The following is a 16638-nucleotide window of genomic DNA, read 5'->3' as shown; positions in this document are numbered from 1 at the left end:
TTCGAAAAAGCTGGAAACCTGGAACATACTATAGGCAGCTCATCTTATCTAAGATTGTCTCCCAGCTGTCTTGGCATCGTATGCATTCTTAGTAGGGAAGAGCCCAGTAAATCTGGTCAGTTTGGGGGACTTCCTGAAAGTTTTCAGTTGTTTATTTCCTGAGCTTCTTGAGTTTCCTTGAAGCATGGGACCTTTTACCTCCTCTTAGAACATCCTGTATCCTAAAAAGCTTTCATCCAGAATGGGAGTTTGATCTCAGAGGAACTTGCTGCACAGCACTAACCTAAGTTCTCATTCCCTTACCCTCACTGGTAAACTCCAGATTCTGAAGCTTGTTTCTGTCTTAAGACCAATTACTGGTTAAATCCTTCCCTAGGCCTTTCAGATCTTAGTCTCAAAGACATATGTTGAAATAAGCCTTCTTTGACTTCCTCTGCAAGTTATTTATCAACTTCTATCCGGAAACATAATTTATTAATTTGCTTGTACATTTTCAGACACCCTAACAGAAACCAAACCAAACCAAACCAAACCAAACCAAACCAAACCACAGTGGAGCACAGGTAGCCGTTGGCTATAAGGATTCATCTATACTGGCAACATGATTGAGTTTGGAATCACCCAGGAGATAATCTCTGGCTATGTCTGTGATTGACATTCCAGAGAGGCTTTACTGGGGAGGGAAGATCTCCCCTGAATGTGGAAGGCACCATCTCATGGAGTGAGGTCCAGGACTGAATAAAAAAAGGAAAACTATGAACTTAGCTTCAGTATTAATGACTCTGCTTTCTGACTGTGGCTACAGTGTGACCAGCTCCTTGTGCTCCTGTGGCCATCCCCACCACTACAGACTGTTGAAACCTTTCTCCCCCCCCCCCCCCCCCCAGGCCAGAGGTGAAGTTGTGAACAGGCTGTCATTGGGAACTGATCTCAGGAACTACTCTTGGGAGTCGGCTGCTGTCAAGGGGCAGCTTCGAGAACACAGAGATGAGTGGAAGGGTCATTTCGTCTGCTGTGGTTTGTCCCCTGAAAGGCTCACATGCTGAATGAAGGTGGAACCTTGTTAGGGGAGATCAATCTTTGAGGTGTATCTGTGGCAGCTGTAGCTTGTCAGGATGCTGCCCTCTCTGCGCCCTCTGCAGCCTCCTCCACCACATGCAGAGGACACTACAATGCTGCCCTACCTGACCATCTCACCAGTCAATCAGCCCATCACTGACCGAAATCCCCAAAACCATGGGCTGAAAAAGCCTTCCTTCCTTTCAATGTGCAGCGTCTGTCACAATAACAAAGGTAACACAGTGCCCTTCCCTGGACCACGATGCCCCATGTCGGAGGAGAACACAGGTGGGTGGAGTCGGGACAGGAGGACTTCTGGAGGGTCCGAAGTGGATGGAGGCTTACACGAAGGGATCAGCCCAAGGACTTGCAGTGATGCTCGCTGGGGCATTGGATGAGGGGAAAGTTTTGAGCAACAAGTGTTGACACTTAGGAGTAAAAGTTCGGTGGGTAAGGTGCCCGCACATGGAGGTGGGAGGAGGGGGCAGCAGGGACATAGCGCGGATGTGTGGCAAGCTGTGGCCGTGTGTCCTTGGGGGCTGGTGTTGAGTCTATTTCACACTACTCTCACTCCTGTGATATTTACATTTTTTACCAATGAGTAGTCAGGTGTAGTGCCGCACTCGTTTAGCATCAACGCTTAAGAAGTGACAGCCAGAGCCGGGTGTGGTGGCCCATGCCTTTAATCCCAGCACTCGGGGCAGAGGCAGGCAGATTTCTGAGTTCGAGGCCAGCCTGGTCTATAAAGTGAGTTTCAGGACCGCCAGGGCTACACAGAGAAACCCTGTCTCAAAAAAAAAAAAAAAATAGACAGCCACAGGTGGATCTCTGTGAGTTCAAGGCCCACCAAGTCTACAGAGTGAGGAGGCCCTGCCTCAAAAGCAAAACAAAACACATTTTTACCAACGCTATACCTGACTCAAACTTTCTTCTCTCTCTCTCTTCTCTCTCTCTCTCTCTCTCTCTCTCTCTCTCTCTCTCTCTCTCTCAACCTTTCTTAAATTGTGAGCGAGAGTAAGCCCTTCTGGTTCTACCTTTTCACTTTTTAAATATTGCATGTATTTATTTGTTTGTTTTTGGTTTGGCTTATCTGCTTGCACATGTACGTGTGTGTGTGTGTGTGTGTGTGTGTGTGTGTGTGTGTACATAATGCGTGTCATGGCATATGTGTGGAGGTTAGAAGATAACTTGTGGGAATTGGTTCTCCTAATCTGTAAGTCTCAGGGATTGAACTCAGGTGGCCAGACTCTGTGGAGAGCTTTAGTCCTGAGTCATCTCACCAGCCCCACAAGCCCTTCGTGTAAGTTGCTTCCACTGGGTGTTCTGTGAACAGCAATAAGAATGACTAATAGATTTATGTTTCCTGTTAAACATAAACTATATTATGTTTAACATACATTACTTTAAAGCATATCTAGTAGATCCATAGCTGATCAAAACAAAATAAATAAATGTAGTGGAGAGAGAGACAGACAGACAGACAGACAGACAGGTAAAGGAGTAGGAGAGAAGGGAAAGAGACAGAAACAGAGAGAAAGAGAGACAGAGACAGAGAGAGACAGAGAGAGACAGAGAGGGAGAAGGAGGGTGTCAAACAGACAAACAGAAGGAGAATAAAGAGGAAGAGACAGGAGAGAGACAGCAAGAAGCAGAAAAAGGAGGGAGGGAACTCTGAGAGTTCAATTTTCTTAATTTCTAATGATCTGGTCCTGAAACCCACTTGTTTTCTGAGCGGCTGAGATTGTTAGGCAAGGCTAAAACCTAAAAGCTGATTTTCAGCCACTGAGATACCCAAAATCATATATCTTATGCTTTGCCCAGAGAGTCCTGATTGCCCAAAGGAACAATATAATCGGAGAAATTGATTGATCTTCCACTCTTCGACAGGACATAGGGCGATCCGAGAGCAGTGGAGACTGGCTCAGCAGTCAGGCTCCTCAGCCCTTCCTGGGTTTCTCCCCAGAGCCGCACACCTCTGTGGCTGGCCAGGCTGGGAACGTTCACTCCTCAGGTGGTGCAGGCAGCTCACTTAGTGTGAGCTGATTCTCTGAAGCTGCGTCCAAGTCACAGGGAGGTCCCTCCTCTCTTGCTCCCTAAACACAAAGCCCTCACACCAACCCGCCTGGCTCTCACGGTGCAGCTTAACACCCTCATTGGCCTACAGTGTGCCGGGGGCGGGGCTTGGGTGGTCCTCAAAAGGCATTAACAGCGTGAGAGGAGAGCCCTAGAGGCGGATGCTATCCTTTTACTCTCTCAGACCTTCTGGAGCCTCGGCTTTCAGACTCCTTCTGACTCAGCTTGAGAGAGAGCCCCAAGAGCAAGGGATACCCATGGTCGTGGATTTTAAGCTCCATAATGGGAAAACTTGAAAATGCTTCCTGGATCCACGATCCTCTCATGAAATACTTGAACAGCACAGAGGAGTACTTGGCCTACCTGTGTGGACCCAAGCGCAGTGATCTATCCCTTCCGGTGTCTGTGGCCTATGCGCTGATCTTCGTGGTAGGTGTGATGGGCAATCTTCTGGTGTGCCTGGTGATTGTCCGACATCAGACATTGAAGACACCCACCAACTACTATCTCTTCAGCTTGGCAGTCTCAGACCTACTGGTCCTGCTCTTAGGGATGCCTCTGGAAGTCTATGAGATGTGGCACAATTATCCCTTCCTGTTTGGGCCGGTGGGATGCTACTTCAAGACAGCCCTCTTCGAGACTGTGTGCTTTGCCTCCATTCTCAGTGTCACCACGGTTAGCATTGAGCGCTACGTGGCCATCGTCCACCCGTTCCGAGCCAAGCTGGAGAGCACGCGGCGACGGGCCCTCAGGATCCTCAGCCTAGTTTGGAGCTTCTCTGTGGTCTTTTCTTTGCCCAACACCAGCATCCATGGCATCAAGTTCCAGCAGTTTCCCAACGGGTCCTCCGTGCCTGGCTCAGCCACCTGCACAGTCACCAAGCCCATGTGGGTATATAACTTCATCATCCAAACCACCTCCTTCCTCTTCTACATCCTCCCGATGACCCTCATCAGCGTCCTCTACTATCTCATGGGGCTCAGGGTGAGTATCAAAGGGACTAGCTTGGGGCAGCATCCCACCCTTCTTGACCATTCTGAATTCAAAGAAAGACTTGGTGTGGTGGAAAGATAGAATCAGGGAGGGGCACAGAGGATAACGTTAAGTGGGAAATGAAGAATCAAGAGTTTGCATGTATGTAAAATAGTTGTGTATGAAAATTCCACACATGTACTCAAGATTTATCTCGCAGGTAAAATCAGCTTGGTCTCTGTTTGAACAGGTGGGAATTGCCACCAATTAAACATAGTAAAACCACAACTCTTATCAACTTTCTTTACCTGTCTGTTCCTTAGTCTTTCCATGCTTATCCACCTGTGTTTCTAAGAAGGTGCGAGACAGCTTCCTAGGGGCATGGATGTGTGGGAGAATCTGACTCCAGGGACTTGAGGAGAAGCCTCATTTTCAATGTGTGCATGTGATCCAGGCTTAGAGGATCACATTCTGGGGGGGGGGGGTGGAATGCTTCTACAACCTGCTGCCTCTTTGCTGCCCCTGCTCCACTTTACTGTCTGTGTTCAAGTTTTTCTCTGAACCAACCTGTCTTGAGGATATCGTGAACTCTTCCTGCTTTATGATCTGAGATATACAGCAGTGAAGGCAGATATTTCTTTGTGGCTGCATTGGTCAATTGATTGAAATAGCAAGTTAAATCCTCTCTCTCTCTCTCTCTCTCTCTCTCTCTCTCTCTCTCTCTCTCTCTCTCTGTGTGTGTGTGTGTGTGTGTGTGCGTGTGTGTGTGTGTGTGTGTGTGTGTGTATAGAGATAGAGATAGAGATAGAGATAGAGATAGAGATAGAGATAGAGATAGAGATAGAGGTCGAGATATATCTTGAAGCCAGTTTTATAGCAGTTGGGGATACTAAGGGATAGAAAGTAAACAGAGCTCATAAGTTAAAGCAATAGAAGTGATAAAGAGAAATGTGAGTTTCTGGGAAAATCACTCTGTTTCCCCTGCACCTTACAATTAGAGGCTCCATCTCTAAGCTTGTGATGATAAATACTTTTTTTTTTTTCTTTTTCATTTTCTCTGCTTCTAAATTACTTGAGAAAATCTGTGGGTGTTTTTTTTTTTTTTTTCCCTCTGAGAAATGTAGGCGTGAATCTGTATACTTCCGGCTGTATGCTGTCCCCAAATTCATAGGTGTGAGTCCTCACAATGACAAGTTTGTATTCACTTAAGGAAGCGGGTTCGTGCAGTAAACTGTTACAGGCTTATTTAGCCTCTCCAGTCCTCCGCTGACATAAGCCTTTAGGCAAGCCACACACAATTCTGCTGGAATTGCTTTCCCATTTGGAGAATGAAAAGGTCACATCACATCATTTCCAAGGCTTCTTCCTGCTCAAACAGTCTGTGGTTCTTTTTTAAAAAGGCAAAGAGACTATGGAGGAGATAGACACAAGCTATAAATGAAAGAAATAAGCATACTCATCCCACCACATCCTCTGGCTCTATGGCTCCGGATGCAGGGCCCCACTCCAGTCCATCTCTGAGAAAGGCAGTTATCAACAAAGAGAATCTTTCTTACTATTGACTGGTCCTTAAATGAGTGACCAGGCCCGAGTAGGGAGAGCATATATGAATGTCATAGACATGTAGGAACAGGAATGAATCTGACCAGGCAGAGAACAGTGGCATTTTCCCTAAGACCTGTGTCACTTTATCCAGCTCAGTATCACAGTTCTAGAATGTCCTATGTATTTAACCCAGAAGAAAAGACATCCTTCCATACATTTCCAAATAACACACATCCCATAAAACCTTCTTACCTCCACACCCCAACCGTAGCAATATATTATTGTTCAAGCTAAACAATCATTGTCTCGCATGAGCTTGGGGCGGGGGGGGGGGGGGGGGGAGGGAATGCCTAAGTTTAACAGCAAGCATAAACTCTTTAAAGTCTTTCTTTAAGTTTCATTATGTCCCACTCACATGAATCCACAGTGTATGTGTCCCAAGCTGGTGGCAGCTTAGATAATAGCCATCCTGCTTTGTGTGAGTAATGCAATTGATGACAGCCTTGTTTCAGAAGAGATGAAGTAAAGGTGAATGGACCGGAGGGTTACTAAGAAAGGAGATGTCTGACTTGTCATTCTGAAAATTGAAACAGTCCTACACCAGCAGTCTGGCGAAGCAAGTCTACTCAGTGCCACAGGCACCACAATCCTTAGACTCCTTTCCCTGGAAGGTTCCTGCCACCCATCACCATGCTTCCTTTGCCTCTTTGCCTCTAGTACACCAAGTCAGTCAGGCATCGAGCACCCTTCCCTGGGGCAGCACCTCTAGAAGCTCCAGCTGTCCTGCCTCTGGTAGAGATGCCATGGCTTCCAGTAATTTCCTTCAATTACAATTTATAATTCTATGTGGACCCTTTAGTTCATTGATTTCTCCCAAAGCAGACTAAGCACCGTCAGGAGATAAGGCTCAATTACCTCCCTCATTGCTGGGCTTCGGCTTCTCCACATTTAAGATAAAAGACTTAGAAACATGGCTTCAAAGGTCCTTTGAATGATCACGATTTAAAGAGATCCAAGCAGTAATGGTATTTGAGTTATTGGGTCTTCTGAGAAGTGTAGAGGTGTGGCCGAGTCTGGTTGCCACTACCTTCAGAAGGCAGCCAGAGGAAGACACAGGACAAAAGAAGCCTGTGTGTATTCAAAGATGAATACTCACCGATGCCCCCTCATTCCAGGACATAAATTTCAATAAAGGTGCTCTTCAGGCTTAGAACACCATGGAGATGGGAAACTGGGTGATCCAATAGTAGCTTCCCATCCATCCAAGAGGAAATACTGACAAAGTATGGCCTAGTCCATGTCTCTCATATGTGACTTTTGTGTTGATGGGGCACATGTGTGAATTGCATAAAACTCAACAGGGCCAGACAAGTTGTGAACAAGCAAAATAGTAGATGGGTGGATGAATGGGAGGATGGATGGATGGATGGATGGATGGATAGATGGATGTATGGATGGGCAGGATGTGTAGAGATAGAGAGACAGATGGTGAATTGAAGGAAAGAAGAAAGGAAGGAAGGAAGGAAGGAAGGAAGGAAGGAAGGAAGGAAGGAAGAAAGAAAGGAAGGAAGGGAAAGAAAGAAAGAAAGAAAGAAAGAAAGAAAGAAAGAAAGAAAGAAAGAAAGAAAGAAAGAAAGAAAGAAAGAAAGAAAGAAAAGACAGGATGGGTAGAAGTTGATGTACAGAGAGACATGATGACTGGATGGATGGATGGATGGATGGATGCTTAGACAGACAGATACATAGAAGAGGGGACTGATGGACAGAGGCACAAATGGATGGGTTGGTGGGTGGATGGATGGACAAATGACTTGAGAGAAAAACTGAAAGAAAGAAAGAAAGAAAGAAAGAAAGAAAGAAAGAAAGAAAGAAAGAAAGAAAGAAAGAAAGGTCAGGACAATGCATATCTATACATTTATTCACCTATACACACATACATATTCAGGCACACACACATACACTCACATACTTTAATAAAAAAACAAAAAACAAAACAAAACAAACAGACAGACAGACAGACAAACAAAAAAACCTACTGGAGGAGGGAAAGTTTATCTCAGTTTAGAATCCAGAGCTAGGGAAATGGCTCAGAAGTTAAAGAGCACTGCACCAACCACTGGGCTTTCAGGAAATTCAGGTTCACTTTCCAGCACCCACAAGGCAGCTTACAACTGTCTGTGATTCCCGTTCCAGGGGATTTGTTGCCTTCTTTTGACCTTTTTGGACACCAGTCAGACACCCAATCATACCCATAATATAAAATAAATAAAAGATAATATTTTAAAAGGTTATGTCCATCATCACAGGAATTTGAGGCAGAACTGAAGCAGAAACCATGGAGGGATTCTGCGTATTGGCTTTCTCCTCATAGCTTGCACAGCTACCAATCGTATACAGCTGAGACATACCTGCCTAGGAATGGCACCACATACAGTGGGCTGGACAGCCCTCCCACACCAATTAGCAATTAGGAAAAATACTTCCCAAGGGCTAGAGGGATGGTTCAGTGATTAAAGGCACTGGTGGTTTTCCCAGAGGTCCAGGTTCGATTCCCAGCACCCAGATTCTAACTGTCTGTGACTCTAGTTCCAGGAGAACCAGTGCCCTCTTTTGGCTTGCAGAAGCACCAGGCACTCATTCATGCAGGCAAAACACCCATAAACAGTTTTATTATTATTAAAGGGAAAGAAGAAGCCTTATGACCCAGTCTGATCTGAGCAATCCTTCCGTTGAGGTTCCCTTTGCCTGGGTGATGACAGGTTTTGCTCAGTTGACAGCTGAAATGAAGGCTAGCATCTGTCCAGTCAACACAGCTGAGTTAGAGGAAGGAGAGTCTCCCAGAAGAGGCTCATAATCCTCCTAAGGGGAATACACACAGCTGTCCTCGGGTATTTTAATTTATACCATGTCTTTTGAGATGATGTGGAATGATAATTGGAATCATGAGAACACCAATAATCTACCATGCATAGAATACCATGTGCCATGCACCAACATGCTCATCATCTTAGGAACACCTTAGCGCCCTCACCCTCACACCTTCCACATAGCTCATGACCACACTCAAGATGCCACGGGGCCCACAGTGCAGTGCTTTGAATGAGAATGCCCTCCGTAGGCCCATATATTTGCATGCCTAGTCCCCAGTTGGTGTACTGTTTGGAAGGATTACAAGGCATGGCCTTTGTGGTTTCAAACGCCCACACCAGGCTCAGTGTCTCTTTCCCTGCCCCCCACCTGCTGCCTATGGGTCAGGATGTAAAGCTCTCAGCTATGGCTCTAGCACCATTCCGTCTTGCTTTTCACCATGCTTCACCGTGATGATCCTGAATAGCCGGCTGGAACTGTAAGCAAGCCCCTAACTAAATGCCTTCTTTTGTAAGAATTGCCTTAGTTGTGGTGTCTCTCTTCACAGTAATAGAAGAGTGACTAAGACATACTATAACACTCATGAGATCATAATATTTTGTTTTCTGGAATCTCCTAACACATGGCATAGGGTCTTGACTCTAGTGATGTACTTATCAAAAGGGAAAGGAATTCTCACTTCTAAGGGAAAGGAATGAATAAGTGAATGGAAGGGCCTAACTACCATGTTGTTGCTGCTGTGGTTAATTTCAAGATTCGCCGTTTTGTGTGTGTGTGTGTGTGTGTGTGTGTGTGTGTGTGTGTGTGTGTGTATGCATGAGTGTGTAATATTTCCTAACATACTATAGAATTAGAACTGCATGGAATTGCTCACTAAAAACTTAGTTTTAGCTTTACCGTATCCTGCCCACAACCCTATCCAGAGAACTTAGATTGGACTCTGCCTCCAGTGAAGAGCTTACATTTTTCAAAACATTTTTTAAGTGCTGTTTATATACCTCCAAAGTTTCTCATGGGAAAAGCAGCCAGCCTTTTCTCCCTAACCACGTTTCCCCTTCTCTTTCAGCTAAAGAGAGATGAATCCCTTGAGGCAGACAGAGTGACTGTGAACATTCACAGACCCTCCAGAAAATCCGTCACCAAGATGCTGTGTAAGCCGCTTGCTTTGTTTAATGTTTGTTCGCTTTTGTTTATAAGAGCAGAGGTATTTTGTCTTTGGCACTGACGTAATGGTGCTGGCTAAGACGCTCTTCTTGGTCTTCCAGAAGCTTCTATGACCTGCCTGTTTTATTTCATCTTTGGTTTTGGACATTCAAAGGCTTTTGCTAGGTTACAGTTGCTGTACACACACACACACACACACACACACACACACACAAAATGTTTCAAAACTCACTTCAGGAGATTGTAAACTCCCAATGGCCATGTAGACTCTGTGGATATTTTTATTCCAAATTAAGAACAATTAGTCATGACTTACCCAGGACATTGTATCAAAACATCATCTTGTCTAAAAACAAAACAGTAAAAATAACCTTTTTATTAGTAGTGCACATACTTGTAAGAGACAACTATTTTAAGAGATCCAGGTGCTGAACATCCTCTCTCACAAGGATTCTAGAGAAGTAAATGGACCCCTGGGCTGGGGAGATAGATCAGTGATTAAAGCATTTGCCATGCAGGCAGGAGGAGTGTGGGCTCCATCCCCAGGACCGTTTGTAAATGCTAGTGGGAGTGACCACCCTTTTATAATCCCTCTCTTGGGAGGCAGAAACAGAGGGTCTACAGAATAAGTTGGCTCTGGAGACAGGCCATATCAGTGAGTTCTGAATTTGATTGAGAGACCCTGCCTCAGTAAATAAGGTGGATGGGTGATTGAGGACAACTCTTGACTCAACCATAAGCCTATGCACACACAGACATGTGCACACTCATGCACATTCAAACATGCATGCACGTGCGTGCACACACCTCCATACACAATACAAAGGGACACTTGAAAGTGAAAGCTAAGAAAAACAGCTACCGGTCCTCCAGGAGAGACAAAGATGAGGTATGTGAAACCATAAATTTTCCAAATCATAACCTATCTTTACAAAATAAGAAATCCCCAGGCTCACATGCCCATGACTCATGGAAACTGGGCCCTCTGTGGACAATGCCCAGCAGTTTCCCAAGTTGGTCTTTCGACTCTAATAATCATTTTCTTTGAGGTTTTCATCCCCAGGTGGATCTTCTTGTCAGGAGACGAGGAGCCTTCTTTATGTCTCTCCTTCTCCCTTTGACCATGATCTCAGGGTTTGCTGGTGGTAGCATCTTTAGTAGCAAGCCTGGGGTGTAGCCCCTTGGGAAGGCACATGCCTTGCATGTGCAAGGCCCTGGGTTCAATTCCTAGCACACACACAAAAATAGATTTGGGCTCCGTGCAAAGCCAGCCTCGGCAAACCAAAAGGACACTGTCTCAAAAAGTAGATAAAAGAGACTGGGCTGTAGCTCGGTGGTGGAGTATTTGCCTGATACGTGTGGAGCTCCAGCTCAATTCCCAGTACTATTTTTTAAAAAAGCCAAAAAGTTAATAATGACAAAATGTAGACTATTTGCCTTCATTGTAATCAGAAATGATGACCAGAAGTGGGTGATGGGAAGACATTTTATTGAGGAATAAATTCAAAAGAATATTCCAGTTACTTTTGGAAGCACACTGCACAGGCAGACAGCTTACCCTAAAAGTTAACTCCAGCCGGGCCGTGGTGTTGCACGCCTTTAATCACAGCACTTGGGAAGCAGAGGCAGGCGAATTTCTGAGTTCGAGGTCAGCCTGGTCTACAAAGTGAGTTCCAGGGCAGCCAGGGCTACACAGAAAAACCCTGTCTCGAAACAAACAAACAAACAAAACCCCAAACAAAAACAAAACAAAAAAGTTAACTCCAAAAGGAAACAAAGGTACCAGTTTCTGTGAAAACCTGGAATGCGCTCATGGGCAGAGCTGCAAAATGAAGACCGTGTACCCATCTCTCAGCCTCAGAAGGTGCCAGCTCATGGCTGCTCTCCCTTCATCCTGAGGCTCTCTTCTCCTCCAGCTCTGTTAGATCACTCAGATACAAACTTCAAGCAGCCCATCACAGGAAAGAATCTGACAGCTTCCCAAAGTGGAAAGATGCTTGCTTATCTCTGTGGAGCTTCAGTGTCCCAAGGAGGAACAATTGGCACACCCATCCCTGCCCTGGGGCTGGAAATGAGAAGCAAGAGATTCTGTGCACTTCTGACTCCGGAGGACAGGGTCTTCCTCCCAGAATCAACACTGTGATTACAGTTGTTCTGACTCTGGGTCTTACCCGGGCCCATCACAGAGTCCAAAGGATCAAAGAGACTCCTGATGAGTCTTGTGTTAACAGCTTTGCACTGCTATGACAAAACGAAGGGAAGAAGGCTGGGGATGTGGATGGGTTGGTAAAGTGCTTGCTGAACAAGCTCATGTTTGATCTCCAGCATCTGTGTAATAAGAAGCTGAGCATGTTGGGTAATGTGTGCTTGTAATCCATCATTCCCAAAGCTGGGTGGGTGGACACAGGTGGATCCCTGGGGTTTGCTGGCCAGTGGTCTAGCTGAATTGGTGAATTCAAGGTAAAAGTGAGAGACTGTCTCAAAACAAAGTGGGCAGGCCGCCTGAGGAATGGTACTTAAAGTTAACCTCTGTGCCCCATACCCCAACACACACACTCAAGATACATACAATACACAAGACACAACATATACAAGACACAACACACACACACACACACACACATACACACAGAACACACAACACATACATAACAAAGAAAAGATTTATCTAGGTTCACAGCTTCAGTTCATCTTTGGGCCTATTGTGAGGAAGAGAGAGAGAGAGAGGCACGGGGGAAGAGAGGAAATGGGCAGGGAGAGTTCTCAACAAAAAGGACATTAAGTTGGAATGGGGCGTATTGGAGCACATGGAAGGAGTTGGAGAGGATAAAGAAGGAGTAAACATGATTATATTTTATTATGTGCATTTATGAAATTTTCAAAAACAGAAAGTTTTCAAGTAAAAGTAGAACTACACATTTTAAAAGAAAACTCAGGCAATTGTATAGAAAACTGGCTCTAGATCCATACAACTAATTCTTATGTTAGAATATTTTTTAACTCTGGGTCACCTTTGCCTATAGCAATCATCACTTAGCCAAGGTGGCAGGGAAAACCTGCTAAAGAAGAGGAAGGCTGGGCAAGCATTGTTCTTCCCTGATCTACTCCATCACACCCTCTCCCACTTCCTTTTCCAGTTGTCTTGGTCCTCGTCTTTGCTATTTGCTGGACCCCCTTCCATGTGGACCGGCTCTTCTTCAGCTTCGTGGACGAGTGGACTGAGTCCCTGGCTGCTGTGTTCAACCTCATCCATGTCGTATCAGGTAAAGACCTCATAGTTTTGGTGAGTCAACTATAAAGCAGCTTTTTCTTCACTCTGTCCTGAAGGCTCAGTACATAAGCAGCTCTGGGGATCTGGGGATCTGGGGATCTGGGGATCTGGGGATCTGGGGATCTGGGGATCTGGGATCTGGGATCTGGGGATCTGGGATCTGGGGATCTGGGATCTGGGGATCTGGGATCTGGGGATCTGGGATCTGGGGATCTGGGATCTGGGGATCTGTTATAGAAACAGCAAGTGCTGATTTGTATTCAAAGGTGGGTGATTTGTATTTAAAGATTATATATGTTTAGAGGTTACTTTAAGGAAAACTCCCAACTCTACATGTGATAATTGCAGCAGGGAATCCTCAGTGATCATCAGAGTTTGACACCAAAGACATACACAGAGGAAATGGTTTTCCCAAAGGCACAAGGCTATAAAAACCGTTAAAATTCTAAGTTATCGAATTTTAGGCTCAGGGGCTTTTCCTCCAAAATAGAGGAGCTATGGTATTAGGTTCAGGGCACTTCCTCCAGCATCTGTTGTCGCTGGCTTATTCTGTGGGCTCTGGATTCTCAGGAACAAAACCAGAAGCAGAGGAAAGATGCATATATACAACTTAGGAACATCACATCTCCAGACAAAAAGAAGGAGAGAGGGCAAGGGCTGGAAAGGAGAGAGAGCTCATACACCAGACTTTCCTGTATAATGCAGCCATTTCTGCCTCTGAGCATTTGCGCCCAAATACACTTTCTCTCTCTTCAACTGTCTCCTACCCATGTCAAGGTCCAGCTGGTGTCAGTCACCTCCACTGAGTCCCTTATGACCACAGCAGTCTCTGTTATGACTAACTGTTGTAGCCAGGCAGTTGGTATCACAATGCTTCCAGTAGATATTGTTGTGTATACCTGTTACCAGCCTTGCCAAGAATCCTGCCTCAGTTATAATCTTCCAGTGGAGAAAAAAATATATAAAGTATTCAGGAAAAAAAAAGAGTCTAAATCTCTTATCTTTTAATGTGTTTTGGAGTTCCCCAAATGTCCTAGTAAGCATTCGATCAGTGTCTGAATGAACAGACATGTCTCCTCATCCCAGAGAGGGAACTAACCATAGACAAAAAAAGGGATTCTATCTGAGTGTGGTTTGTTGAAGTAGTGAGTCCCTGGGGTTCCTAACAGGGATGTGTGCAACTTACAGGCAGGTGTTACACTGAAAATATATGTTTCAGTAATGGTTGACTGTCTATAGATCTTTGGGAAGGGACTCAGTCTCATGACCCTCTCCCCAAACAACTGTTAACTGTCCATAAATCTTGGAGGGAAGGCAGGCAAACCCTTCCCCTGTAATGCCAAGTTAATGGGAATACCCGTAGTATCCAACCGGTCATCACAGCTGACAGTTCTAGACAGCCACAGCGGTGACGGAGTCAGCCTGGAGGATGTCATTTCTCAGCACTCGGCTTCAGGCAGAATACCCAAACTCCAGTTTCCAGAAGGAGCTGAAGATTGTTTATCTAAGGGCCCAGAACAGAAGAGGGTCACGATCCTAGCCTCCCTTAAGCTTCCGTGGTGTCTTAGAGAAACAAAACAGAGATGATAGTAAACGAGTGTACATGAGCTGGAGAGATGGCGCTGTGGTTAAGAGCACGTACTGCCCTAACAGAGGAACCAACTTTAGGTCCTAGGCCCTGAATCAGAATCAGGTTTCTCTCATGCTTTTAACTCCAATACGCGAGAATCAGATGGCTTCTTTTAGCCTCTGTGGGAACTGGGACTCAAGAACGCATGCGCCTGCGCGTAGACATCCACACACTCACTTACATAATTAAAAAATAAATCTCTAAAGAAAAGGGTGCACGTATAACAAGCAGAGAAACGACAATATGTGAGCCATCTGGAGGACAAAAGAAATGGTAAAACATAACTATTCAGTGGAAGCGCTATCGGGGAAGCATGAGTGGGTAGGAAAGGGGCGTGGCACCAGAGCAGTTGGGAGTCGCCCTCTCCCAGAAATTTTCAGCAAAATGAAGAGTTTCGCCAGGGACAGTGTGTTGACTGACTTACCCGTCTTCAACACGGCTACTGCTCCAAATTGTAGCTGACTAAAAATCCAGCGAAGAAACAAGCCTTTTTTTCTCTGATACTTGAACGTCTAGCATCAGCGCCATTACCCATCACCACCACAAAACCATGACTCTTTCATCGCTCCGTGTTTGGGTCCTGAGTGCACAGGCAGTTCTCCCCAGAGCGTTTCAAATTCTCAGTGAGTGTCCTGCACACCCCACTGTTTCCAGGAGAGGCGATCAAAGGGTTCCAAGGCCTTTGCTAAATATTTACATTTTTCCCCCTACCTTCCTTCATCCCTCATTGGCAGGTGTCTTTTTCTATCTGAGCTCCGCGGTCAACCCTATTATTTATAACGTCCTGTCTCGACGCTTCCGAGCGGCCTTTCGGAATGTCCTCTCTCCTTCCTGCAAATGGTGTGGGCCCCAGCATCGGCCACAGGGGCCTCCAGCCCAGAAGGTCATCTTCTTGACAGAATGCCACCTTGTAGAACTAACAGAGGATGCGGGCCCCCAGTTCCCTTGTCAATCATCCATCCACAGCACCCACCTTACCACCGTCCCCTGTGCTGAAGAGGTACCATGAATGGAGTGGTCAGAAGGCCACTTCGGAAGGCCCGGCTTCTGTGATTGACATCCCTCTATGTGCCAGCACTGCAAGGAGGGGGACTCTGTCACCTCTGCCTCCTTGCATGCCATTAGAGAGGTAATGCGGCTCTTAGATTCCACCTACTCTTTACTTTTTTTTTTTTTTTTTTTTTAAGACAGGGTTTCTCTGTATGTCCCTGGCTGTCCTGGAACTCACTTTGTAGACCAGGCTGACCTCGAACTCAGAAATCCGCCTGCCTCTGCCTCCGTAGTGCTGGGATTAAAGGCATACACCACCGCGCCCGGCTTCTCTTTACTTTTTTTTAATGTTAAAACTCAGACTTCGCTCTGGGTCCCAGTGCAGACCCTACACTCCATCTTTCTGCGTTGTGAGTATTTTTTTTATAACTGTGATTGTAATGTGCCATGGTAGTCTCACTTAAAGATGCTCTCTCTCATGAGGGGTGGGTTTAGCCTAGTAAAGGCGTTGTAGGATAGCTAAGCAGCACAATACAGTTATCCCAACATCCAAACCCAGGATGCAGGAGAAACTACTGGGTAGGAACTGCCCGCAAAAGCCTACCTCTCCAATAGTTAGGACTTTGGGGAGTTTGTTGTCAAATAAGCGATGGCTTAAAATCAGTCCTAGCAGAAATATTTATGCTACAGAAATTAACAAGCTCTCCAAATCAGGGCTAAATAATTTTTATCCCCTGGAGAGTTGGCCCATGAGCAGGTTGAGAACTATTAATGAGCTGGCACTGTGCCTGCTCTTTGCGATGTGTGGGACTTGTTTTTAGAAGAAATGCTGCTTATGCTGTAATTATGAACTACTTAGTCGTGGTTAACTCAGAGGAAAAAAAATGCTATGGACTAGATTTTAAAACAAAAACAAAAACGTTCCTACACAAAAATAGGCGAAATACTGCTAATTAAGCCAATGGAAGCAGCATCAGCCTTTATAATTAACCTGGAGTGGAAGGATTATTTTTGGATGCCATCCATTAACATTAATGCAGAAAACAGCAATGGACTGTGCGTTATT

At 45.4% G+C, this 16638-nt stretch overlaps 1 protein-coding gene across 1 annotated transcript; it reads left to right on the top strand.

Moving 5' to 3' along the window:
- Positions 1–3414: 3414 nt before the first annotated feature.
- On the top strand, positions 3415–15591 carry Nmur2 (neuromedin U receptor 2). Its single transcript, XM_021213989.1, has 4 exons — positions 3415–4116; positions 9584–9668; positions 12819–12944; positions 15317–15591. The coding sequence occupies exons 1-4, from the start codon at positions 3415–3417 to the stop codon at positions 15589–15591; spliced, it is 1188 nt and encodes a 395-aa protein (XP_021069648.1).
- Positions 15592–16638: the final 1047 nt, after the last annotated feature.

Source organism: Mus pahari, chromosome 14, assembly GCF_900095145.1.
Source record: "Mus pahari chromosome 14, PAHARI_EIJ_v1.1, whole genome shotgun sequence".
Taxonomy (NCBI): domain Eukaryota; kingdom Metazoa; phylum Chordata; class Mammalia; order Rodentia; family Muridae; genus Mus; species Mus pahari.
The sequence above is the reverse complement of the archived record's forward strand: the minus strand, read 5'-3'. Positions and strand labels throughout refer to the sequence as shown.